The 26,911-nt window shown below is 42.9% G+C and overlaps 2 protein-coding genes across 2 annotated transcripts in view; one reads left to right on the forward strand and one right to left on the reverse strand.

Moving 5' to 3' along the window:
• GLT1D1 (glycosyltransferase 1 domain containing 1) overlaps positions 1-3,737 on the reverse strand; it is a 55,618-nt gene extending 51,881 nt beyond the window's left edge. Inside the window, exon 1 of the mRNA XM_069871356.1 lies at positions 3,591-3,737. Within this exon, the coding sequence (XP_069727457.1) occupies positions 3,591-3,658 (68 nt within the window). The 5' untranslated portion in view covers positions 3,659-3,737. The remainder of the gene's footprint in view (positions 1-3,590) is intronic.
• A 5,106-nt stretch (positions 3,738-8,843) lies between these two features.
• SLC15A4 (solute carrier family 15 member 4) overlaps positions 8,844-26,911 on the forward strand; it is a 31,133-nt gene continuing 13,065 nt past the window's right edge. Inside the window, exons 1-5 of the mRNA XM_069871352.1 lie at positions 8,844-9,468; positions 18,195-18,490; positions 19,339-19,507; positions 20,116-20,193; positions 24,130-24,298. Coding sequence (XP_069727453.1) covers positions 8,884-9,468; positions 18,195-18,490; positions 19,339-19,507; positions 20,116-20,193; positions 24,130-24,298 — 1,297 coding nt within the window. The 5' untranslated portion in view covers positions 8,844-8,883. The remainder of the gene's footprint in view (positions 9,469-18,194; positions 18,491-19,338; positions 19,508-20,115; positions 20,194-24,129; positions 24,299-26,911) is intronic.

Here is a 26,911-nt window from a genome sequence, read left to right on the forward strand (position 1 = left end):
GAATTTGTGGGTTTAATTCTCTTGCAGTTGATTACCTGGAGATTTACAGAATGGCTATTTCAACTGTCCCATTTCAAAGGAGAACTGAAACAACCTCTCCCTCCCTAGAGATATTTACATATTGACAAAATACTTCCTCTAAATCTTTCTAATTAACCAATTCATTCAAGATTCCTATTCCTCCTTACCACCAAGCACTAAAAGATGAACAGAACATTTCAAGGTGCAGAGAAGATTAATTTATTTTCTTTCTTAACACTCTATTTGATCTCATTTCTAAGGCTGAAGAATGGCAGCCTAACCAAAGACTTCCTACTGTTTTATTCTCTACTCACTTCCCATATTTTTTAAGTTGATTAAAGATTATGCACACTAATATTAATAAAGCCCACACCACATTCATTATATCACTGGTCTTTGCAAGCTGATTTCTAATCAAATGAGATTTGTGTGTCTTTGTCACGAGTTACTTTAAACTCAGGAAATGAATATCTTATTTATGAAAAGATGAAGCAGCTATAGGAACAGCTGTAACATCATAAACATAGTATACCCAGTGATATTAAGCCATAAAATTAATCTATGCTGGCAAGTGTCCAACTCGGAGACAACCTCATTTTTTTCCTTTCTACTTGAACTAAAGTTGCCACGATTCAATATAAAAAAAAAGATTGAATAATGAAATTCATAAGTATGTATGCAGATATAACCGAAGCCAAATATTATTTGGAATATATATTTTCTGTACCTTAACACATATGCTACGAAGGTTACAATATGTACTTAAGCTCAGGTATGGCAGGTTCATGTGAGAACTGACATGCCCAAGCCTTCGGACACACATGTACATTTACTTCTTTTAAAATGGCATAAAGTCTTAAGAAAATCAGCATTAGATTGAAGTATATGCGTAGGATTGTTTTAGTGACAGCTGTCACTAGACTAGCTTTTTAGTCAGGAAGATGCATTTAACTGCTAGCTAGAAAGCTTTACGTGTTTTTTTCTGATCAGACTTTTTTTTCCTAAATGGGTTAATTTATATTACAACTATAAGTAGCATTTATAGCAGGTGATAAGATAGCAACCGAATACGACGCAAGTTATTGACTCTCAAAACACTATTTCTGTAAGAATCCTTTACCTATCTTCATTGTGAACATTTAAATTGACCTCTCACTCACTGTTTTCTTTCTGCTTGAAGGTCTATGTGCACAAAAAAGCAGCACCCACTTTGTACACACACAGGTTATGCCTATGACGCAACAGGATGCTGAAGCAGCCAGACAAGAGCTGTTACAGGACAAATTTCCCACTGACATGCATGTTTTCCCAGAAATCTTATGTGTATTATATTACTTTCCAAGGACTCCTTGTAATGTTATTATGTCCTGACCTGGACAGGCTAGAGAAGTGTGGCTGTGAGAACCTCATGAAACTCAACAAGGCCAAGTGCAAGGTCCTACACCTGGGTCAGGGCAATCCCTGGTTTCAGTACAAGATCAGGACGATGTGATTGAGAGCAGCTCTGCGGAGAACGACTTGGGGTGCTGATTAGATGAGAAGCTCGACATGAGCCGGCAATGTGCGCTCACAGCCCAGAAACCAACCGTATCCTGGGCTGCATCAAAAGCAGCATGGCCAGCAGGGCCAGGGATGGGATTCTGCCCCTCTATTCCTCTCCTGTGAGACCTCATCTGGAATATCGTGTCCAGTTCTGGAATCCTAAACATAAGAAGGAGACGGAACTGTTGGAACGGGTCCAGAGGAGGCTACAAAGATGATCAGAGGGCTGGAGCACCTCCCATACGAGGACAGGCTGAGAGAGTTGGGGTTGTTCAGCCTGGAGAAGAGAAGGCTCTGAGGAGACCTTACAGTCACCTTCCAGTACCTGAAGGGGCTGCAAGAAAGCTGGGGAGGGACTGTTCGCAAAGGCTTCCCTCCCTTTGGTGCATGCACTCTGCCCTCTGGGGGCCTTGGACAGGGGCTTCTGGAGTAAGGCTCGCAGTTTTCTTCACAGTGAACTTCTCAAACTTCCTTCTTGTGCATGCTCTTAGACAGCTTGGGAATTTTTTTCAAGGCTGCATCTGCTCCTAGCTGGTTCTTCTTTCTCTTATCATTGCACCAGTCCTCGCTATCTGGCTTATTTACAGTCGCATTCTTTCCCATTCTTTTCTAAGTTTCTTTCACATTCTTTCCTATTCTTTTCTAACTGCAGCCGTGTTAAAATTCCGTATGTAAGCATCCAGGTGCAGGCTAGCTAAAAGTTATTATTCAAGAGCAAAATATGCTTCGGTATAAAGCAAGTGAGACAGCTACTTTAAAACTTAAACTAGCAAAGCATAGCTAAATAAGTTATAAGTTTAAACAAAGGAAGCACAGCTAAACGCGTTACAATGCCCCTCTTCACGTTAACCCTTTATTCTCAAATCACAGGCAGCCTGGTGGGAGGCCGGGGGGGACAGGATGGGCTTTGAGGTCCCTTCCACCCCAAACTGTTCTAGGATTCAAAAACGTGCTCTCAGAGGGACCTTATGTCTGACTGTCAAAAAATACTTGGATGAAAATGTAACGCTTCAATCAAAATACTCCGCTTTTTGTAATATATAGGACTTTTTGTATCAGAGGGACCTGATTTTGATGTTTACGGCACAACAATCTTATGCAGTGCTACTGACCGGGAGAAGGCTGTCTAGAAAGCTGCCTGGAGGAGAAGGACCTGGGGGTGTTGGTTGACAGCGACTGAACATGAGCCAGCAGTGGCCCAGGTGGCCAAGAAGGCCAATGGCATCTTGGCTTGGATCAGAAACGGCGTGACCAGCAGGTCCAGGGAGGTTATCCTCCCTCTGGACTCGGCACTGGTGAGACCGCTCCTCGAATCCTGTGTTCAGTTCTGGGCCCTCACCACAAGAAGGATGTTGAGGCTCTGGAGTGAGTCCAGAGAAGAGCAACGAAGCTGGGGAAGGGGCTGGAGAACAGGCCTTATGAGGAGCGGCTGAGAGAGCTGGGGGTGTTTAGCCTGGAGAAGAGGAGGCTGAGGGGAGACCTCATTGCTCTCTCCAACTGCCTGAAAGGAGGTTGTGGAGAGGAGGGAGCTGGGCTCTTCTCCCAAGGGACAGGGGACAGGACAAGAGGGAATGGCCTCAAGCTCCGCCAGGGGAGGTTCAGGATGGACATTAGCAAAAAAATTTTCACGGAAAGGGTCACTGGGCAGTGGAACAGGCTGCCCAGGGAGGTGGTTGAGTCACTTTCCCTGGAGGTGTTTAAGGAACGGGTTGATGAGGACCTGAGGGACGTGGTTTAGTGATTGATGGGAATGGTTGGACTGGATGATCCAGTGGGTCTTTTCCAACCTAGTGATTCTGTGACCTTATGGAGCGGGGGGAGCCCTCGTCTACCTTTCCCCCTCTCCCCGCCAGCCCGGGCAGAGCCGCCCCCGCCGGCTCCTCTCACACCCCCGGCGGCAGCCACTCACGGGGCTGCGGCGGCCGAGACACCGCCTCCGTGCGCCGGCGGCCGCGCGGGATGGCGGGCGGCTCCCCCGCCCCGTGCCCGCAGCCCCGGCCGCGCCGCGGAGCCCCCCGCGCTCTCACCGGATCCGGAGGGCCGTGGTGGCGTTGCCCGTGCTGACGCGCAGCCCCGCCAGCAGCAGCAGCCGCATGGAGCCCGCTCCGCATCTGCGGCCCCGCGGGCTGCCGGGAGCGGGCGGGGAGGGGCCGCGACCCCCGCCCAGGGAGCGGCTCGGCTGGGAGCGGAGCTCGGGGTTCTTCGCGCACCTCTCGCACCTCGGTCACGGAGCGGTTTGTGTTGGAACGGACCTTAAAAGTCATCCAGTTCCACCCCCTGTTGCAGCGACGCCTCCCGCGGCATCAGGGGCGCAAAGTCCCATGTACCTGGCCTTGAACACCGCCAAGGATGGGGCAGCCGCCGCTTCCCAACCCCGGGCCAGGGCCTCACCACCCTCATTGGGAAGAATTTCCTCCTAATGTCTAGTCTAAACCCAGCCCTCTCCGATTTAAGGCCATTGCCCCTCATCCTGTCACTCCATGCCCTTCTGAACAGTCCCTCCTCAGCTTTCCTATAGCCCCTTCAGGTACTGGAAGGTCCCTATAAGGTCTACTCGGCTCCTTCTCCAGGCTGAAAAATTTCAACTCTCTCAGCCCGTCCTCACAGGGAAGGTGCTCCAGTCACTAGGTTGGAAAGGACCCACTGGATCATCGAGTCCAACAATTCCCATCAATCACTAAACCATGTCCATCAGCTCCTCATCCACCCGTGCCTTAAACCCGTCCAGGGAAGGTGACTCAACCACCTCCCTGGGCAGCCTCTGCCAGTGCCCAGTGACCCTTTCCATGAAATAATTTTTCTTGATGTCCATCCTGAACCTCCCCTGGTGGAGCTTGAGGCCATTCCCTCTTGTCCTGTCCCCTGTCACTTGGAAGAAGAGGCCAGCTCCCTCCTCTCCACAACCTCCTTTCAGGTAGTTGGAGAGAGCAATGAGGTCTCCCCTCAGCCTCCTCTTCTCCAGGCTGAACACCCCCAGCTCTCTCAGCCGTTCCTCATAAGGCCTGTTCTCCAGCCCCTTCCCCAGCTTCGTTGCTCTTCTCTGGACTCGCTCCAGAGCCTCAACATCCTTCTTGTGGTGAGGGGCCCAGAACTGAACACAGGATTCGAGGAGCGGTCTCACCAGTGCTGAGTCCAGAGGGAGAAGAACCTCCCTGGCCCTGCTGGTCACGCTGTTTCTGATCCAAGCCAAGATGCCATTGGCCTTCTTGGCCACCTGGGCCACTGCTGGCTCATGTTCAGTCGCTGTCAACCAACACCCGCAGGTCCCTCTCCTCCGGGCAGCTTTCCAGCCAGACTTCTCCTAGTCTGTAGCTGCTCAGGGTTGTTGTGCCCCAAGTGCAGGACCCAGCATTTGCCCCTTTTAAACCTCATGCCACTGGTCTCACTCCAGCGCTCCAGCCTGTTCAGATTCCTTTGGAGCCTCCATACCCTCCAGCAGATCCACGCTTCCACCCAGCTTAGTGTCATCCTGGACACAATACTGCAGGTGGCAGCAGCCAGTGGGTTTGGGTGCCTCCCTCCCCCATCCCTGTGTGTTTCAATGGAACAGCCACAAAATTTACATCCTCGAATCGTGGCCTCAGAGAAGACTTAAAGACTTCCTGAGAGCTATCAGCCACCATCTCCTGAGGCAGTTCTCAGCAATGCTGCAGCCACCACGTGTCTCCCGAGATGGAGGTGGTTCATATACAGTGCAGGAATGAAGAAAACCTAATCGTGACCTGATGCCAACAACCAGAAAAGCCAGAGGAATGTGCTAGTCCAAAGAACAAGGTAACGGGATTGTCAAGGACTACGTTGAATGTCATGAAGACCATACAGTGAAGCAGAGCCAAAGGGGTGTAAGACCAGGGGAAAGCTCTGGTGAGGAACCACAGCCTCCAGAGCAGCAGGCAGGATCCAGAGATAGCACAAGGCAGGGAAGAGAAAAAGCAACAGCCTTAACATCAGGACAGGTATTCAGGAACCAAGGGTTTCGGAGTGATAAAGATATGTATTGGAGTGTATTCTGGCAAACTAAGAATTTTGTTATGCTGGCTCACATTTTGCCAATGGGTCTTTTTGCTGTAGAGCTCTGTGCAACTGTTTGCATCCCACCACGTTATCACTTCAAAATAATTAAGCACAACATTGTTTCAGACCATTTTAAATTCCATCTAAACTAAAAAAAGATGGTTACAACCTGGAAGAGCAACAAACTGGCATAAATACTAAAAATAGCCTAATTTAAGGGTAGGCAGGACCAAGCTATTTTCATCACCGTTTTAGAAAGCACTTCTGGCATGGAATTCCAGCCCCATTGAAATTTAGAGGGCTTTTGTCAATCCAGCCAGGATTCTAGGCTTGAAGTCTGTTTCACTGTAAGTGGCCTATGTGAAGTTTTGGCTTTTGAGAGCACTTAACCACTCTCAAATCCAGCAACAGTCACCTGCTTGTTACTGCTGCCCAATTGTCAGTCTAGCATGGACTGCATTAAGCTTATGCAGCTGCCTTTCAGCCTCCTGACACATCACTATGTTCAATCCTGCCCAAATAGACTCTCCTTCTGGTTCCAGGATCTCCCTGCCACAGCTCATCCAGCTGCATCACACCCAGAAAGGCTGGCAGAGCATGTGCCAACCTAGAAACGCTCCTTGCCCTGCTGCTGCAGACCCACAACAGCCTCCATGATCAAAAACAAGGACGCTCCCTACTTGCACAGCCTAAAGCAGGAGGTGTGATGAGCTCAGAAAGCCACGTTTGGGGTTAAAAGGAAGCTGTGGGTTTGATATCTGCACGATGTACCTGATTACAAACAGCTTGGCTGTTTTAACACTTTGCTGCTGGCTCTCGACCCAGGCTGTAGCTACCCAGCACATCTACTGTATAACACAAAAAAAAAAGACAAAAATGCAATCATCAAAGTAAGACAAAGCCTGCTCCATGAGACAAAGGAGGAACTTTAACCAGTCACCTGGGAAATAAAGACAAAATAAAGGAAACATTGAAAGAAGTCTTAACTTCTTATTACTATTTATGGTGACTGGTTCTTATGCTACATAGGCCTTGACTGAAAAAAATAATAATCTACAAGTCTTTGCAGCATGAAGCATTGCTGTGTTTTTTAAAACGTGTACGTGTACTAGAGTATCACTGTAGAGGCATAGGTGCATCCATCGTAATCAAAGAAAGGGTCACGGGTGTACTTTAATGAAGTTTTAAATATACTGTAGCTAAGTGTTCTTGTTTGGAGGAAAATTAAACACCATTTTCCTGAAGCTGCTGTACTCCAGAGAGAATGTTTGGGTTATAAGTGTCTTTTGAATTTTACTGGGAGTACCTGCTTCTCAATGCCTTGAGATTTAAGTAACATTTTATAATGTGCATTTCAAACACTGTTCAGCGTTGCTACGTGTTTGTCACAGTTGTTGGGCAGACCGATATAAAAATCTCACTCCACTCACAAAAGTAAATTATGAAGGGTCTCAAATGTGAAATCTGCAAATATTAAACCACACAATAACACAAAGTGTGCTTAATTATTTTGCAAACTAGCAAATACTACTAGACCCCTTAGAAAATGTAATCATAATGCATGAATTACGCTGGGCAAAGCTGAAATGTAATTTTTTAAATTACCAAATCAGTCACGTTACCGTAGTTCACAAACCCAGATCTCTGTAGAGCATTTTCCTCATTGTCCTTTGTCACGAAATGTAACTAGTGAAGAGAGCAAATAATGAGTCACTTTTATGGCATATGTTATTTACAAAGCCCTGTCATTAAATGCACATATTTACTTTTACAAGCATTCCTTGCCCAATTACCAACGCTGTTCCAAAAATTTTAAGACATACCTAGATGTTGGGTGTAACTATACGACGTCCATTTGAAAAGACACAACGAGGAGTATCTTTCTGACTTTATTCTGGCCAACAACGTGAGTTTAAAATCTGCTGTTGAAGACAATCACGACCTTTACATCAAAAGAAGATCTTTTAAGCTTCAAAGCTGCAACTACTAGCGTGTGTTTTCTCATTTTAATTGGTTGCATTCAGGTCAGAGCCTTCATCCTCCAGGTGTAGGTATCCAGTGCAGCTCCTGGGCAATGGGCTGCCTGCCGCACTGGCCAGAGGAAAGAAGCACCTGCAGAAAGGGTCACTCATGGTACTTATTCACCTTTGCCTCCAGGAGGGCTCTATGACTCAGCCCACCCTTGCTTTTGCTTTTCCAGCTGAGAAGCAAAGCAAGGACAAGAACCATATATTAATTTCACCGCTGTTGTTATTGCTGGGTAACACTAAAAGAAAAATGAGGGTTCTCAAGGAAGCCAGACCTCAACTTGTGCTGTTAATAAAGCTGCACTGCTCTGGTTAATGACTAAAATGTCATTCCCATCCTGAACTAATGCAGGGAACCACCACCAAATTCATTCTGTTGGAACGGGTCCAGAAGAGGCTACAAGGAGGACCAGAGGGCTGAGGCACCTTCCATACGAGGACATGCTGAGAGAGTTGGGGCTCTTCAGCCTGGAGAAGGATCCGATGAGACCTTATAGCAACGTTCCAGTACCTGAAGGGGCTACAAGAAAGCTGGGGAAGGGCTGTTTACAAAGGCTTGTGGTGATAGGATGAGGGGCAGACTTAGACTAGACATAGGGAGGAATTTCTTCACAATGAAGAGCGGTGAAGCACTGGTCCAGGTTGCCCAGGGAAGCTGTGGCTGCCCCATCCCCGGAGGTGTTCAAGGCCAGGCTGGATGGGCCTTGGGCAGCCTGATCCAGTGGGAGGTGTCCCTGCCCATGGTGGGGGGATGGAACTGGATGGGCTTTGAGGGCCTTTCCAACCCAAACTATGCCATGATTCTCCCTGCTGCAGCTTCCCCCGCTGCTCGGCACCCTGAAGCATCACCAGCGGGGAGGAAGGTGCCGCCTCCTCTCCGTGGGGCAGCCCGGCCCCATCCTGGCCCCGCTGCGGCCTGGGACGGCTGCGCGCCCCGGGCCCAAACGAGCCCCCACGGGCGGCCACGCCCCCTGTGGCCACGCCCCCGTGATGGCGCCGCCGTGCCCCCTCGGCCACGCCCCCTCGGCCACGCCCCCTCGGCCGCCGCTCCCCCTGCCGGACTGACCACACGGCTGCCCCGCCACGCCTGTCTGGCCCCGCCCACCGCAGCCCCGCCCCGTTGGACACGCCCCCTTCACCACCGCACCCCCCCCGGCTGCCCACGTGACGCGCGGCGCGCGGAGCGACGTGGCCCTCGGCCAATGGCGGCGCGCGGGGGCGGGCCCGGAGCGCGGCCGCGGCGAAGCCTCCCCGGGGCGGCCGGGGCGGAGGCGCCGCGATGGAGGAGGCCGAGCCGAGCGAGCGCAGCCCTTTGCTGGGCAGCGGGGAGCGCGGCCGCCCGGGCGGCGGTGGCGGCGGCGGCGCTTTCCGCGGGCGGCGTCTGGCCTGCGGCGCCGTGCTGCTGGCCGAGCTGCTGGAGCGCGTGGCCTTCTACGGCATCACCTCCAACCTGGTGCTGTTCCTCAACGGGCCGCCCTACGACTGGGAGGGGGCCCAGGCCAGCCAGGCCCTGCTGCTCTTCATGGGCATCACCTACCTGGTGTCGCCCTTCGGCGGCTGGCTGGCCGACGCCCTGCTGGGCAAGTTCGGCACCATCCTGCTGAGCATGGCGCTGTACCTGCTGGGCATGCTGGCCTTCCCCGTCATCGCCGCCCCGCACACCCGGCAGGGCCTCTGCGGGGACATCCCCTTGTTCCCCGTGGAGAACTGCTCTTCTCCGGCGGTGGCCAACGCCACCGCTGCGCCTTGCTCCCAGGTGGGAGCCACCCGCTACTGTGCCACCGCCACCTTCGTGGGACTGGTCCTCGTGGGGCTGGGCGTCGGGTCGGTCAAGGCCAACATCACCCCTTTTGGGGCAGACCAGGTCGAGTATTACTTGGCAGCTGACAGACGGTTTGTGAGCGCTGAGCTGAACCAGAGGGCGGCTGTTGGTCACGCCGAGGGGCTTGCTTTGGTGGGGTGGGCGCTGTACCTACCAACGCACGGCCTCTCGAGGTGTGAAGTCTCGGAGAGAGTCAGGTCATCCGGCTTTGTGCCCTGTGTGATGGAAGCTGTGAAGTCATGCCCTGTTTGATATGGTTTTGGTGTCCGTATGCTGTCTGATCTCTTATGGCTGTTGATTTCCTGATAGCCCTGCCTTGCTTGTGGTGCCTGATTTAGCTAAGCCATCACCATCTCGAGGAGTTGGGTTGAGTACTTGATGGCCATTAATGGTTTGTTAATTATCCACCGTTTTGGAGATTGTACCCATTTTAATTCGGCCTCAGAGCTCATCAGGTGAAATACCTGATCAACAGTTTAGCTTTGACAAGGATGGTGTGGGCCTTCTAGGGTAGCTGTCAGAGCTCAGCCTTTTATCATCCTGTGAAAAATGAAAGCTAAAGAACAAACTTTTTTTTTATGCTTTAGGTATTCTCTGTGTCCTGCACTGTGCCCTTGAGTGGGATTTTTGTGCAGACTAATGGTATGCCACGTGATAGATGGGAAAGCCCTCTCAACATGGAAATGGTTTTACCTGGGTTGTTCTGGTAAGGATGTGTCCTGCCAAATGACCTTACCAAGATCCACTTTAATGATATAATTCATTACATCACCACTGCAGAGCCAAGAATATTTGGGAGACAATTTATAGTTCAGTATCAATTGGAATGCGCTAATGTATGTATGTTTTTACAAAGCTTACGCTAAGGTGGTATGCTGACTGCAGATGTTGAGTTAGAGCATAATTTGTGCTTTACAAACTGAGAATTTTGTATGCTTAGGTAGGTACTGGGCAGCGTTTCCAACCAAACTTCTTGGTGACAAAGCAAGGAAGATACTTCCGATCCCATTACGTGTCTGTTCCCTGGCCCATTGAGTTGTGGTCAATGCAAGTATCAGAAATGCCATTAAATTCTTTGTAAGAGATGGGATGTACCACAATATCCTTGCCAAGCATACCTCTGTTCTCTGCTCTGCAGTTTATATTTGTCATTCTTTGGCATTTCATATATTACAGTTTCTGGTGTTCTGGGTGAAAGGCAGTATATAAATGTAAAACATTATTATAGCCTAGGATTGTGTGTCCCCAGTGTATTTGCTCTGTTTAAGGCAGCGTGAGCCCATCAAGTGGAATAGCTTTAATATGACTTTATCTGGTAAGGTGTTTTTCAAAACTGACTGCTTATCCCCAGAACACTTTATGAACGTTAAATATAAGAGATAAATAATGGCAGGAACAGAGCAAAAGAAGAACCATTGCCAATGGAAGTGTAGCTGTTGTAGCTGGGTTTTTTTTAAAGGGTTTCCCTGCAGGGTTTCACGGAAAGCAGGTTTGGGCTAGGTTCGCAGAGAATTCACAATGATTTATGTAGAGTGAAGCAAAAGAAATACTCCTTTCTGGTTCATAATAATCAGTGGAGCTCTGCTGAGGACTAAATTTTTCTCCTCTGTTTTTTTCTGGTTTATCTATTGTTAAATATATTACAGCATACCACTTACCTTGTTGTGCAGTTTGAGGCCCTCTTGGGTGCCTTCTCCCTGCGTTGGAATGTAGCAAACTGCTGGGTAGATGGATACGTGTTGCTGAGAATAAAGTCTGTCTCCCAGAGTTGCATTCCTGGGAGACCACAATACAATGCAAACATGTTTTGGCTGGACTTGTGCTGATAAGATTTGTCCTCTGTCCCTTGAATACCAGTTAGAGCAAAATACGTATTTTATGTCATGTGCTTTAGCTGGCATGAAGCACCTTTCAGTTAATTACATTTCATTGCATATCTCTTAAGAATTACCATGTACATTTTTTTTTTTTTAATTTTAATGAATGGGGTATAATTTGGGTAGAGAACCCAAGGGTATTGAGGATTTTTTTTTATTTAGAAGAAAATAATCAGTTTGTGGAAAACTGGAAGCTAAATTCTAATACTTGTTTTCTTCTGGAGTTAAAAGGATGTAGATTCTTCATTTCTGTTAAATGGATGCTTTTAGAAGTGCTGTTTCAGGTGTCTAAGTAAACTTAGTATAGAGTAACTTTTGCCAGTCAGCTTAGCAAATAAAATTTCTGCAAACTAGATATAGACCAGCTTTACTTAACTGTGTTAACAAATAAGAATCATTTTTCTAGACTGATCCACCATACAGGTCTATATTGGAACAGAAGGTTCTCAGAATAGTGTTTATAATCATGTGATGTGTATAACCTGGCACTTTCCAATTCCCCTTTTTAGTGTGAGTGTTCTGCGGTCCCTTCCTGTTCTGTGTAGCAGTTTGTGACTTTCCGTAGTTAGGAAACAATGTGATCATCTCTCATTATTGTGAAAGCTGGTTTAGCTTCAAACCCAAAGCTAACACTAGGAGTAGACCACTGATCTACTATCAGCTGTAATAATTGTTCTAATTATAGATTAATCTGGTTTGGGTTATGGTGATTAGAGATGATAATTTGAACCCACAGTATATCTCCTTTCTGAATTGCCATCGTGGTCATTAGATCTATCAATCCATAACCTGCCAAAAATCTTCGCGCTTTGCTAAAGCCGTTGTTGTGATGGAAGCATTGCCAGAGGCAGGATGCTGTTGGAAATTGCTGTTATAAAGATGTATTTAGAGTGATTTTTCAACACTTTTCTTTGTTTGTTTGTAGAACTTAGACTTTCCAGCCTCTGGGGAAGGATGGGGGACCTTGTATAAAGAATTGAAAGTCATTAACTGCAAGTTACTTTGATGTTGTGGTTGAACTTCTTAGGAGGCTGTGGAGGTCTAAGACTGTAGATACAAGTGTGAAAACTGAAATTGTGGCACTTGTATGGGCAGTACCAATGTGTTTCTAAGTTGAATAGACATGACACTAGTGAGAAGAAGCAGACTTGAAATGTAGATTGGCAGAATTTTAACAGAAGAATCTGAAATTATGTAATAACTGAGTAGTCTGTATTCTGTTATTACTGAGCTCCCTCCAGATGCTCTCAAAGAATAATTGATGTCTGTAGTGATGGACTGGAAGGTCAGAATTCTGTAAGAGTAAACTTTACTACGGTGCTGTCATTAGGCTCTCTTTTGTAGGCTAAGGAGAAGGGCAAGCTTCTCCATTTCCATCCTTGCTCTGTTATGTGGCTGCTCGTGTCTTTGGCTGGGATAAGTTTGAGGGATTTTGTCACATTTGTCACTTGTGACTGTCAGTTGATTGCAGGAACAAATGAAATCTGCTAATGTCAGTAACAATCTTCTTTTTCCTTTTATGCGAGTGAAATAGGAGATCATAGCTTTGGATCTGTCATGATGTGAAGAGGGAGAGGGGGAAGATTATGACATACTGGAACTCGGAAGTGTTGGGGTTTAGGAAATATTTGATCATTAGCAGATGATGTCAGAAATCAGTTGTCACATTGGAATGGCAGTCACCAGATAAGCTAGCTGCAGCAAAAAAAAAAAAATCATCATGTGAATAACCTTTTCTTTGAAACTGATCTAGCCCTGGAGAGCTAGGAAATTACTTTGTGACAGAGCAGAACATCTAAACACAGGAACTATGCAGAAGCAGTGATGCATGTGTAGATTCTTGGCTCTGTACATAAAAATCTGGAGAATTTAATAGACTCTTAATGTTCGATCTGTGTTGATTTTTTGGAGGGGTTTCAAGCCGTACAAACTGCTTCGGTTAGTACTTAGATCATCTTCTAAGAAAGATGTTGGGTTTGAAAAATCCAGGGGATTTCTTTTAGGAAGTGATGGTCTGTCATCTAAGTTGGAATGAGGTCTAGGTATTAACCTTATGTGCTCTGGAAGCTGCTGTTGGTCAGGTACTTGCAGTGACTTTTCATAGGTGGTGTAACTGAACATCTAGTTACTCTTCCTCGCCTCCTTTGTTTTGGTTGCATTTAACATTTTGTTCTGATTGTAAGGTGTTAACTGTATATCCTGAATGAGTTTAGAGCACTGCAGGGCAGAGTTAACGTGGCTGATGTGTCCTCTGCTGAAAGTGCCTGTAAATAACCTAATGATTGCACTGTTCCCGTAACATAGTGTTCCAGGCACTCGGGATTCTTTATCATGAAAACTGTGGTCGTGATTACATCTCATCTGACCATAATCAGCCTGATATGTGTTTTGTATTAGAAAATTTAATTTTGAGAACTATTCCTTTACTATTTTGAAATCCAGTGCTGTGGTGTTCCTAGTTATAAAACTCAGAATGTAACCATGCTTTTCTTTCTGTGTTTGGATTAACTTTATCTGTAGGGTAGTTCCCAGATATATCAAGGCACACATCTTTTGGACAGTAGAAAAATCAAGTGTTAGGGTAGATTTTCTTCTGCAAAGGTTGTTAGATGTCTTGAAAGTGGCAAGATTATTGTATTTCCTCTTTTGAGGCCCTCCTGAAAGCAGGCAGTGTTGGCATGTGGCCACTGAGCAACCGAGCAGCTGAGGCCAGAATGCATAGAGTTATTTGCTTCTGTAATGCCTGTATTGGTGGGGATTTTTGGTGTGGGTTTTTTGCCTAGTCTGATGGAGTGGTGATGGTTTGGTATGTTGGTTGTTTACTTTTTTGTTTAAAATTTGCCCTATAGTTTAAAAAAGGAAAAATTAGAGCAATTGGGATGCTCCTTGCACAGTGCAGTTGGTCATTCCATATTTTTATTGAAGTAAAAGCTCTACTGTATTGTTCCCTAGTGTTCTTTGAGAAGGATGTGCTATCCCATGTAGTAGAGAAAAAAGGCGTGAAAGATTGGAAGAATGCAGGACAGTGAACTGGAGAGTCAGGACTCGATATTGGGCAGTGGGAGATGATCTAAACAAGAGACGGCTGTTCAACAGTGGTGTGGAAAATATCTGAATCTGAACCAGTGTGCAAAACTGTGTGTTACTTAGAGCAAATAAATCGTGTGTATTGGATACTGGCTAATGTTCATTTGTGTCAGGGCACATTAGGAACAGTTTTACTGGAACGTCTTTGCTCAGTGATGGGAGCCTTGCAGTCCAACCGTGGTGTTCTGCTGATATTGTTTGTGTTTTCCTCATGTAAGGAGTTTGACTAAAACATGGTATATCTAACAAGGTTTCATTTTTCATACCTTTTAGGCACTACTGCTGTCTTTAAGCTGTTTTATTATGATGGGAACAAAATCTTTTAAACTTGGGGTGCTGATTGATGAGAAGCTTGACCTAAGCCGGCAAAGTGCACTCGCAACCCAGAAGGCCAACCCTGGGCCGCAACAAAAGCAGCATGGCCAGCAGGGTGAGGGAGAGGATTCTGCCCCTCTGTTCCTCTCTTGGGGACCCCACTTGGAGTATTGTGTCCAGTTCTGGAATCCTCAACATAAGAAGGAGATGAAACAGTTGGAACTGGTCCAGAGGAAGCTCCAAAGATGATCAGAGGGCTGAAGCACCTCCCATAAGAGGACAGGCTGAGAGAGTTGGGCTTGTTCAGCCTGGAGAAGAGAAGGCTCCGAGGAGACCTTATACCAACCTTCCAGTACCTGAAGGGGCTACAGGAAAGCTGGGGAGGGACTGTTCATGAAGTCTTGTAGTGATAGGACAAGGGGCAATGGGTATAAACGGGAGAGGGACAGATTTAGGCTAGAAATAAGGAGGAATTTCTTCATGATGAGGGTGGTGAGGCCCTGGCCCAGGTTGCCCAGGGAAGCTGTGGCTGCCCCATCCCTGGAGGTGTTCAAGGCCAGGTTGGATGGGCCTTGGGCAGCCTGACCCGATGGGAGGTTGACCCAGGGGATTTGAACTGGATGATTTTTAAGGTTCCTTCCAACCCAAATGATTCTATGATTCTGTGATTTTGACTTTCAGTGCAGGGACGTGAAACCCTTAGCCCACAGGAGAGGTTCAATTCATGACCCACACCATACTTGTGCTTTGTTTTCCTGCTGCAGTTGCTGGTAGGATGTTAAGAACATAACGAAGTTAGTGGTGCTGGTACCACAAGGAGGGTGCTGCTATGCATCAGTGCAGATGAAATGGAGCAGAGGAAGTGATAGATGTTTCTTTCTGCTTGGGTGATCGAAAATAATGCAAGCGTAAGAAGGGAAAGAAGAATTCCTGCTGTTTTGTGAAAAATAAAATAATAACATTGTAACAGTTTTCTTCTTTGTTGCTTATTAAATTGTAGCATCTACTTAAGAAGAGAGTAAACCAATCTATTTGTCATACAGCTCAAGTAATAGCCAGCAAAGGGAAACTTTGAGTAGCCTGCTGTAAATGTAATATAGCTAAGATATGGGCAGCTGATGTGATGTGTGAAAGGAACTACGATTGTCTTTTAAATCTGCAGTGTTTTCTGGTTTTGATAAAATATCTTCCTAGTTTTTCCGCTTTGACAAAATAGTCTACAAGCTAGTTCAGCGGGAAATTTTTTTTAGTTATTAATGTTTGTGGGTGGTATTTCAGACATGGCTATGACATGATTTTTAGTGTGTATACGTACTTTGACAAGGAAGCAGAAAATGGATTCTTTTCATTGTAAGCCTGTGGTTTTTCTGTTTCTTGAGCATTACATTTGGTTTTGGCTGCTGTTTCAAAAAGAATACTAGAGATGGAGAAGGAAATTTCAGGGAAGGGCCACAGGCATGGCCAGTAATTTCCATGCAAGGAATTGTGGAACTGTCTACAACTTCCTATCTCTGAAAAGGCAGCTAGACAGAAGATGTGACTGTGGTTTGTGGAAACAGTGATCAGTGGGAGAGAGGCAGGAGTGGACCAGGCATGGCAAAAGCTCAGATGGATTCTGTTGTTTCTTGGAACTAGGTAAAACGAGTGAGGCTACCGCAGGGCAGGTTCAGCACAGACAAAGGAAGGTGGTTCTTCTCACTGTGTAATTAGCTGGGGAACTGTTTGCCACAGGATATTACAAGCTATAGGATATTACAGGATACTACAAGCTGACCTGGGTTCAGAGGCAAGCTGGACAAGTTCATGCAGAGATCTGCTGCATTTATTAAGCAGATAGAAGTCATCCTTGGTTCAGAAAGTTTCTTGTGAGTCAGTGGTTGGAGGCTGGGGCAATACTTGATGGAAGCAGCACGCTGTGCTTGCCCCTGCTCTTACTTTATCAAAGTTTGCTTTCATGTCCCAGCTTTTCTTTTTTATGTATGTGAGCGAGGTCATTTGTTAGAGGGAGGATGGGAAGTAATCTTCTGTGTAGAAAGTATAAGAGAACCGAGACTTTATGAAGTCTCCTTTTCTTCATCATAAAATAGATTGCTAACTCTTCACATAAGTTGGAATTCCTAACTTGATAACTACTGCAGGTGGTGACTCAAAATTAGGAAATGAGTACCAAGTTGAAACTGGAAAGGGAGAATTTCTTGTGTTTAGGCTCCGGGATTGTAATATTTGACATGGTAGCAGACCTACCTAAATGCCTAACAATGCTGTTAATTATGCATAGGAATATGTTCATTAATATTTCTTTTGTTAGGCTTGGTTGAATTATACAGATGGGTTTGTGCACCACTGAGAAACCTGAAGCTGTAAATCAGAACTGACAGTGTTAAAACCTTACTTCAAGACACAGCTTGCTTTTCATATTGCAAACTAAACACAAATCTTTTGAAGATCTGGCAAATGGGGAAGGGAAACTTGCAATTAGAAATCAAAAACAACTGACTCGGCAAGACTGGTGCACGGCACTGACTCGCTAGTCAGTGTTAATGGCCTTTCAGCCGTGAAACAGTGACAAATGCAGTATTATGGATTCTTCTACAGACTAGTTGATCTTTTTAATGTATTTCAAATTTTAACTTGCATAATTTCTCTTACATCACATCTTATGAGTGATGCTGGGTTCCTGTGACTTAATTACAAGACACGAGGTGACTTATGGTAGGCAATACAGAATGAAGAGCGATGATGAAAAGTGCACGAGGTAATTCTATAAACCATGGGTCTCTTTACTTTCACTGGAAAGACACTGAGAGCTTCATGCAGAAAAATATCACTATAAACAATGCTGACTTAATAGAGGGGTAAGTGTTTACTGCAGCCTTGTGACATCTCAGGCAACCTAAATTTATTTATTTTTTTCTTCAAAGGTCAGAATGACAAGTCTTCAATTTATGTTCTGATGAGAGGCATTAGGACTGTGTTAAAATTTTAATTTGTGATTTAATTACCAAGTAATCATTTGAGTCTAAGAAAGTGGAATATGGTTAGCTACTATGTGTATGCAGTTGGAAGAAGCAATTACTGTGATCTACTAATACATGATTCTTTAGGCAGCTTAACTTTTTGTTAACAAAAAATGAGTTATTTCAACTTCCATTTGGACTATGGGACTCTAAACTGAGTGAGCTCTGTCTAGAAAAGTGATCAAATGAGGGAGAGTGCAGTAGAAATAGTAATGACGTCTAAGGGGAAGCTATGTAGCATTATATGACTTTTTTTATCCCTGTGCTGAGCTTCTAGGTGGTCAATAATATAATGGGGTAGCTTGGTAAGGTGTCATTTCATCAAATACCATGCTGGTCCAGAACACTTAAATCATTTCAGTATGACTCTAAATTAAACCTCAGCTCTTCAGTGCATTGAACTTGATTGAATTCTATTAAGCAGGCTTCATTTTCTTCAGAAATTGAATGACTTGTTTTTAATCTTTTCCAGGTCAAAGATCGGGGTCCAGAAGCCACAAGAAGATTTTTTAATTGGTTTTATTGGAGCATTAATTTGGGAGCTATTCTTTCTCTGGGAGGCATTGCATACATTCAACAGAATGTGAGCTTTGTTATTGGATATAGTATCCCAACAGTTTGCATTGGGATTTCATTCATGGTTTTCTTATGTGGTCAGAGTTTCTTCATCACAAAACCGCCTGATGGTAGTGCCTTCACAGACATGTTTAAAATTCTCTCATATTCTTGTTGCTCAAGAAAGAGACATGTGGAACGTTCAACTAATAGGTTTGTAATGAGCTCTTTTGTACAGTCTGAATTCAGTGAATCAGCCTAAGAATTGGAACTAGTTAGTTCAGACTAGCTGGCAGTAAGTCACTCTAGAGAATACCCTAGAATGTGCCGTTTTGCTTTGAGAACTCAAACTGGAAAATTGGAGTCCTGGAGATACTTTCTGGGAATTCTGGGATTAAAGAGACGCACGATTTGACATCACTGCATCTTCATGCTGCAAGACCAAGTCTGCTGTTTTCAACTGAATGCTATGTCTTGCCAGTTCAGAGTTTCTGAAAGCGTTAACGTAACCAAAGTGTGCTGCTTTTAAGCATTAGCTAACTTTCTTTTTTACTTAGATATGTTTATGGGATGCCTTCTGATTTGAAAAACTCTATAATCTGCATTTGATGTTGTAAATGGCTTAATGGGCAGCCAAAATGTGTACTGGCCTTTTGGTTTCCAAGAGGTTACTCCACTCTCAAGGGAAACCCATGGAATACTGGTGCCTGGATTTAGTCACTGCTGATAAGCGATGTCAGGTGCCACCTCTACAACAGGCTTTCATGTATTCAGATTATAAAACAATTCAATGAATTAGAATAACCTATATTTTGTGATTCTGATAAGTTTTGCATGTTGCAGTGCCAAGTATTTATGCATGGTGATGGGAGGTTGGGAAGATAAGGAAACCTTTAAAATGGAAGTTTTCACCGCTTCGTGATCCATTCTGGCCTAGTTGTTTTGCTCTTAAGAGTAACTTATTTTGGAGATGCATGAGCTTTTTATAGTGAAAACAAGTGCCACAAGTTTGACAGTTAAGTCAGTTTTTGTTGTTTAATGATTCAAATTCTTTTCAAAAGCGAAAGCCAGGGAATCCTTCAGCAGCCTCGCAAGCAAAGTCTGTTTGAGATGGCCAAGCTGTCTCGTGGGGGCCCATTCAGAGAAGATAAAGTAGAAGATGTGAAAGCTCTTGTCAAGATTATCCCTGTCTTTTTGGCTTTAATACCTTACTGGACAGTGTATTTTCAAGTGAGTAGTTCCACGTGATTTATTCTAAAAGTCAATTTCTAATGTAAGGGTGCTAACTTCTTCCCTCAGCTGCATGAGAGAGGTCTTGGGCACGAGCTGGAAGCTGCAGTTCTGAGGCTGTCCTATAAATCTAACTCCTCTCTGAATACCACCCCTGAGAGCTGTTACCTGGAGGAAACACACAAAGGCTTATGAGGGAAACTCTTCTATAAGGTTTACTTACAGCTAGCATTCAGTTGCTGTTATTCTAGAGAAGATGAACATTGAATAGAATTTTTCACAGCTCTGGTTTTAACTATTTGTTTAAGACACATGTTCAATAATGTTAATTCCTTTTCTTTCACACATCTGGGGTTAAAAATCATTTTAACAACATTATGTTAGCAAAAATAGTGCTGTGTGATGGTAGTTTCTTCTGAATTTTTTTTATTTACTGGATAAAATTGATGTGGAAAGCTGTATTAGTGTCCCAATATGCCCAAATATCTGATATCATACTTTTCATCATAAATACGAAACTTATCCTGAAGTTGAGAGGTGAAAAATGGCTACTAAGAATACTTTCAAATAATACCAATAATAATTCAACTCATCTTTCCTATTACTAGATGCAGACGACTTATGTATTACAAAGTCTCCATCTGAAAATTCCTGAAATATCAAATGTCACCAACTCTATTCATACGGTAAGTAGGGCAAACCAAGTGAAAAGTATGTTTTCTTTTGTTGAGATCCAAAATAAGTTAAGTATTGTACAAAAATTCCAGAAAGTTAAGTTAGTGGCTAAAGGGAATCAGTGGCCACAGACATAAGGCATTTAGAAGCGTAATGATTGCGGCATATCTTCCAGTATGTGGAGTTCACACCATCCTGTTTTGAATGTATTTACATAATTTTCACAGCCTTAAGTAAAAGTGTCTTTATCCTTCCGTGGACACAGTACGTTCTTTGAAGAACGATTATAAATCTATATACCCTAAGTTTTCAAAATTGTAAGTAGCACAGAAGCATTTCTATAAACTCAGCAGGAATACGCATTCTTCATTGAAACATTAGTATTTAAAAATCTGGAATCTGAGATACACTTGTAACTTCATACTGTTTAATCAATATTCACTTTACCTTGAGTCAGTTTAGCATATTGAAGGAAGTTGTTCAACCAATATTTTTCAAGAAAGGCTGGCATCACGTAATTGCTGAAACGGTACTGAGAAATAAAAGCAAGAAGTATGAATGTAAGTCTTATTAAATTAGTTCAAAAAAAATAATGTTTTTGCTAAAAAGACTTTAAAATACCACTCATGCCATGTAGCTGCTTTTTCTGACTTAGAAATGTGGCTTTAAAAGTTGGCTGCCGGGATTTAATGTTTACTTAAAGGATGCTGAATTTGAGGCAAAGATAATAATGGAATAATGGTCCTGATCTGTCTCGATACTTCTAAATAATGATTTTCTATCTTGCATAGCAGCAACTGGCGCATTTTTCTGCAGCACATGAGTTCTGTGTTTGTTCTGGTTGTATTCTGCAATATTTTGCTGAGATTTGACATCATAAGTCAAATAAGTTAATTTGATTTTTGCTGTCATCCTTAGTATGTGGTTTACCTGCAGGTTTACCTGCAATCTACATTATGTAGGTAGTATCTTTGAAAGCAATTCTGACATTAGCTTTTCCAAATGGAAGTGATTTGAGGTAATTAAGAAGCGGGCTGGCGATGTAATGTTTTATGTGAACAGCGTTGTACCTCATCAGGTCTAAGTTTAAGCTTTTCTAGGCACTTCTGCCTAGTACTAACAAAAACATATTTTCTCTTGATGTGAAAAGAGTGAAATATGCGTGTGCCCTTTTAATTTACAGGCTCCTGATAGAGTAGAAAATGGGAAAGCATACATTTTAAACAAAACAAAAAAATCCCAAGTGACTGATTGTATGAAATACAGCAGTGCCAGAGGCATTTGTTATTTCTCTTCCTTATTATGAAATTCAGCAATGACAAAACATTCCTACACCCTTGACTCTAATTACACAAATCAATATGTTACACAGGTCAATACTGGTGCGATATTTAAAGCTAACAAAAAGGTGAAGGGGAGGGAGGGAATTGACAGTTCCCAAATTTTTCTAAATAAACAAGAATTGCTTTTTTATTTATTTTTGCTTATTTACTTTGTTATAGCAATGGGTATAAACTGGAGAGGGGCAGATTTAGAGTAGACATAAGGCAGAATTTCTTCACTATGCGAGTGGTGAGGCCCTGGCCTGGGTTGCCCAGGGAAGCTGTGGCTGCCCCATCCCTGGAGGTGTTCAAGGCCAGGTTGGATGGGGCTTGGGCAGCCTGATCCAGTGGGAGGTGTCCCTGCCCATGGCAGTGGTTGGAACTGGATGATCTTTAAGGTCCCTTCCAACCCAGACTATTCTACGATTCTATGAATCTGATTTGACCAGCTCAACAGAATGGGCTGTGCCTTTTTCAGACTATGTGAAGATTGCTAAGCAGGGTATGTAATCTTATATATCAGACTGCTCAGTATTATAGCCGCAGCAGCTGATTATTCAGTTTTCAGATCCATGATCTTGAAATGCCTGGGAAATATTAAAGAAGAGGGTATGATAAATTCAGGTTTACCATCATCATTATAACTTCTTGGGGCTGGCAAACTATGAACCTGAAAGAATTTGCCTGGCTTCTTTGGAGAACTGCAATGACAACTGTAATACAGAGCAAGAAAGTGATAGTATTTTAATGACTGTTACAACAAGTCTGCATGCAGATTGCAAAAAATGTGTCACGCGTACACTAATGCTAGTTGGGGATTTTGATAGAGCTGAATATGGACACGGCTTGATGTTAGTCAAAGACTTGGTGCAAACTCCTGTGAAAGTGGCAACTCCTGCTTAGAGTATGAAGAACTAAATATTTATGGTTTGCTAACTCTTGTTTTTGCAGTTTGTCGTCTCAGCCGTACTGGTGAAACAGAGCTCTCACCTGCAATGAGAGGTGCATGCTAGAGGCTGAGGGTTTGGGTTTTTGAGATACTTGCCAGTGGTTGAGATTTGTAGCCTTTGATGGAATGTGGTTGGTTTCCCCTGGTTCTGCGGCCTTAGCTTTCGATTGTCACAGGTGCCTTGGTCATCCTGGGTAATCTCTAGAAAAATATTCATCTATTCTGACCTTGAGCTTCCACACACACAGAGAAACAGTTTAGTGTCGAAACCTCAGTCTACATCAGAAACACGTAGGTAAAGCAGTGCTTGTGTTTTAGGTCAAAGAGTTGGTATGATGCATAGAGCTGTATCACACTGTTCTAAATCGTTTTGAAAATATAGCTTCAAACGTTTTTATAAATCTTCCCGGACTGTCGTGGTTGGTTAGCTCAGAACAGATGCTAAATATTATCAAGCTTCGTGGAAATTATCGCATTCATACAGACAGAAATCTTATTGTCACTTATTGATTCCTGCAAATGAGAAAGGATGCATGTATTGTACCATACTCTTTGTTAATTTGACAAGTGTAATTTAAGTTTAATTTAATTTTGTATTACATTAGTGAAACTCTGTTTTGACTGTTCTGTGGCATATATCAGAAAGCCCTAAGCCTAATAATAGACAATCTACATAACCTGGCTATTAAATAGTTTTCATGACTGAATTAGAAAAAAGGTTTAATTCTGTCAGACTAGAGTATATCACTGGAAGTAAAATGGTAGAGGCTATTTAACTGCATTAAGTCACTTCCTGACTTGTGAGCTGTTCATTTTAACTGCAAATGCATTTAAAAATTTGTCTTGGAATGTATTCATTTTAATAATCTGCACAATTTTGCTTACTAGTTTTGAGTGGCACAGTCATTCATCAGACAGGTGTTCTATGACTAAAAATATCTTAACAGCAGAAATGTTCCCAAAGGTCCATGATTTGTTCCATTAAGCATGTTTCAGGATGTATGCAGATAAACTCAGATGTTACAATATGGATAACAGCCATCTCAGCTTTCAAATAGAATTCATATGGTTTTAGTCAACTTTTGTTTTAACAAAAATTGATTCAGAGTAACCACCTAAAATATGAGCCCTCTGAAACACAGATAACCTTATAAAAAATCCTTTGCAAAACATCTTTGAGTTCTGCATTTTGTTTTCTTAGAATACTCTCTTCATCTGCCCAGTCATTTTCTTATTCTTCATTTTCCTTGGAATGATGTGCAGTGTTATTTGCCTCTGTGTAAAGAACCTTTTTGCTCAGAACACTTGATGTTGTTTGACCCGGTGGAAAGCTCTTACACTCTCACCTGCCCAAAAACTCCCCAACACCTTGGCACAGGTGGAGGTGTATCTTGAAAGTGAGACTGTGCAATACCATTGGAGTTACTGTGGTGAGGAGTCGTTTGTGCTTCTGAGCTAGCAGAATTATGACCTGCCAAATTAAATGAACACCTGAACAGCTGAGTGCATTCCTCAGCTTTTACATGCTCTTATTTTTCTTTCCCCAGTGCCTATCAGTGCACTGTGGTTTATTTTGGATCTCGGTGTTCCACCAAAAATATTTTCTACTTTGTAAAATAATAGAAAAAATCAACCCATAAGCATGAAGTTGCTAATTAAGTCATCTGTCCTTTCAGTTTCCAGCAGCCTGGTTGACCATGTTTGATGCAGTGCTTATTCTGATCCTAATACCCTTAAAAGATAAATTGGTGGATCCTATTTTAAAGAGGAATGGCTTGCTCCCGTCCTCGTTGAAGAGGATTGCAGTTGGAATGTTCTTTGTAATGTGTTCTGCGTTTGCTGCAGGTAAGAAAACAACTTTGAAATCTGCTAACACAGCTATTTATTCTGCTTCTTGCAACAGCATTTTTAATAAAAACTTGTATTCAAGATTATTCAGACATCTTTTCCATGGGATAGTTAGAATGCAACTGCATGGATGCATTTCCCACAATGAAAGAGGTTTTATCCAAAGATCTTCTACCGTTTTGAATGTTTGCAATAAAATTGGCCCACTTTTACTTCCTAAAATAGATGTCGGGTATACCTTTTAAAAACCAACTTTTTAGTTAAGGCTTTCACATACAATGTTATTTTCTAGTATGCTTGGTAGAGGAGGACTAATTGTGTTCTGACCATATTTACTCAACAGATACCTTAGCTTCGTGATCAGTGTTTGGGTTGCCTGAACAAAGTGTCCAGCATCTGGATATAAGGCTGTTAGTCCTCTTAAAGTAAACTTTATGGCATTGCTAAGTCCTTGTTGTCTGGTTTGTTAACAGTTTATCTCAAAGTTGAAAATTTATTTATCCTGAAAAGTAACTTAGTTCAGGAATAAGTATGTTCCTTCATCTAATCTGACTTCCGAGTATTAAAAAAGTGAAATTTTGCCTAAGGTCCTTTTCCTTTATGTGAAATAATAAAATTAGTTCATGACTGAACATGAGTTTCCTCCCACTTTGGGTTTTTTCTCCCCTGCCTTAATGTTCCCTAATGTTTGGGAATTACTGTAGTGTAAAATAGCTTAGCTATAGCATGAAAAGAAAAAGATAGCATCTCTGTTCGAACCATAAATCAGCTGCATTTGAGATGATTTAAAGTTGTTAAGCACTGCTGATGTGGAACTGAACATCTCTGAGCAATGCTTCATAGAACCTATAGCCTTCACCTAGTATCGCTGTAATGAACATATTGATAAAGCATTATAGCATTAAATAAATTAATTTCAGCACTTGTAATCTCCTATATTTTAGAGAGGGGGACACTTTATACGGCTATTAAGATTTCTCTTTAAGAGAGAGATAATTACCTTATTAGGCCAAGGTCACTTTGTGTGTGGGCAAGAAAAGTTCTTAAAGCAAAGTCATTTAAACTTAAAATAGGAACGTTTCTCTTATTCTGTGCTACTTAGGGCGCTGCAACCAGCAAAAGAAGATGATGTAATACTTAAATATCAGCTCTTTAAATAGAACCTGCTGGCTAACATATAAGTGAATTCAAAACTGGCAATATCTGTCTTATTAGTGCTGGGTGGAAAAAAAGCATGTTGAGCTATGGTAGCTGAGTGAGGGAATGGATTCATATAGCAGAATTCTTAAAAATATCTTATCCCTTCTTGTTTTCTATTCAGCTACAAACGTAGCGCGTCATCCTCCCCTAACTCTTCGACACTAGAAACTGGGAAGGTGAATTCTTTGGCTAGTTATCTGCAGTCTGGTTGGAAAGCTTAACATTCTGGGACAAGTTAACATCCTTTCATCATAGCATCAGTTTAAGATAGGAATGGTTGGACTCGATGATCTAAGAGGTCTTTTCCAACCTAGTGATTCCATGATTCTAAGAGTTTCAGTTGCAACAAATTTGGGGCATAGGAAACTGTTTATTTCTAGCAAGGTGGAAAGCTTCTGTTAGTTCATATGTTTAATAAAATTTTTATTTGCTCATTAAATGATATTTATAGAAGCCATATTTTAATATTCCTGAAATATAACATTACTTCCAGCCATTTCTGTAGAGAGAAATACTGATTAAAATCTTAAACATATGAAGATGTTAAGGTAGGAGTATCTTAAGGATTTATTTGTGCCGTGTTTCCGTTTTAACTTGCTTACCAAACTGGCATCAGTTGTGGACACTACTTAGGCCACCTATTAGATTGTTTACATTATTTTAAATATCCTATAAACCGTGTGAGAATACAACTGATAAGACTTAATGAACATTTGCTGTCCTGAATGCATTTTATTGTAAATTCTGAGCAGCAGTATTTAAAGTCATTCAACTGGAAAATCTATTTCATTTGTAAAGTTTAAACAATTATAGCAAGAAATAAAGATTCTTCTAACTACAAAACCTGTAAGATTAAATTTGAAGCTTGTCTATCAAAGTCTAAGAAAGATTCAATAGATTCTAGATTCTGAAGTACTCATCTTTGAAGATAAATTTATGGCAAAGTTTGGTATATTATAGTTGTGCTCCTATGTGGCTAAACACTCTTAAATTTGCTTATGTTGTGAAGAGTATCAAACACGTTAAGGATCATTAGATGTTTTGAGATGCAGTAACTTTATGGTGAATGTATATGAATGAAATTGTCCGAGTTCTTAGCTGACTGTACTGCTTTGTTTACATTTTAATTAAGTTCCACTTTAAAATGTTTGTCAGCTGTATTAAACCCGAAACATCAAGAAATCCAGCTTTAAATTAATTGCATCAGCTCTTCATAGTCCAGAGGGCACTGAGGTGGCTGAAGAGCTAAAGAAAGGTACTTAAAATAAGATAGGTAAGTGGTCACCTAATGAAATGAAGAAAGGAGAGAAAAAATATGATGTCTTGGCACCAAGAAGCACTAAGTTCACAACAGTCTTTACCTCAAAACCAGATACTAAGGAAAACACTAATTGTTAGAAACGTTTTGGG

The sequence above is a fragment of the Phaenicophaeus curvirostris genome, chromosome 17 (genome assembly GCF_032191515.1).
Source record: "Phaenicophaeus curvirostris isolate KB17595 chromosome 17, BPBGC_Pcur_1.0, whole genome shotgun sequence".
Taxonomy (NCBI): domain Eukaryota; kingdom Metazoa; phylum Chordata; class Aves; order Cuculiformes; family Cuculidae; genus Phaenicophaeus; species Phaenicophaeus curvirostris.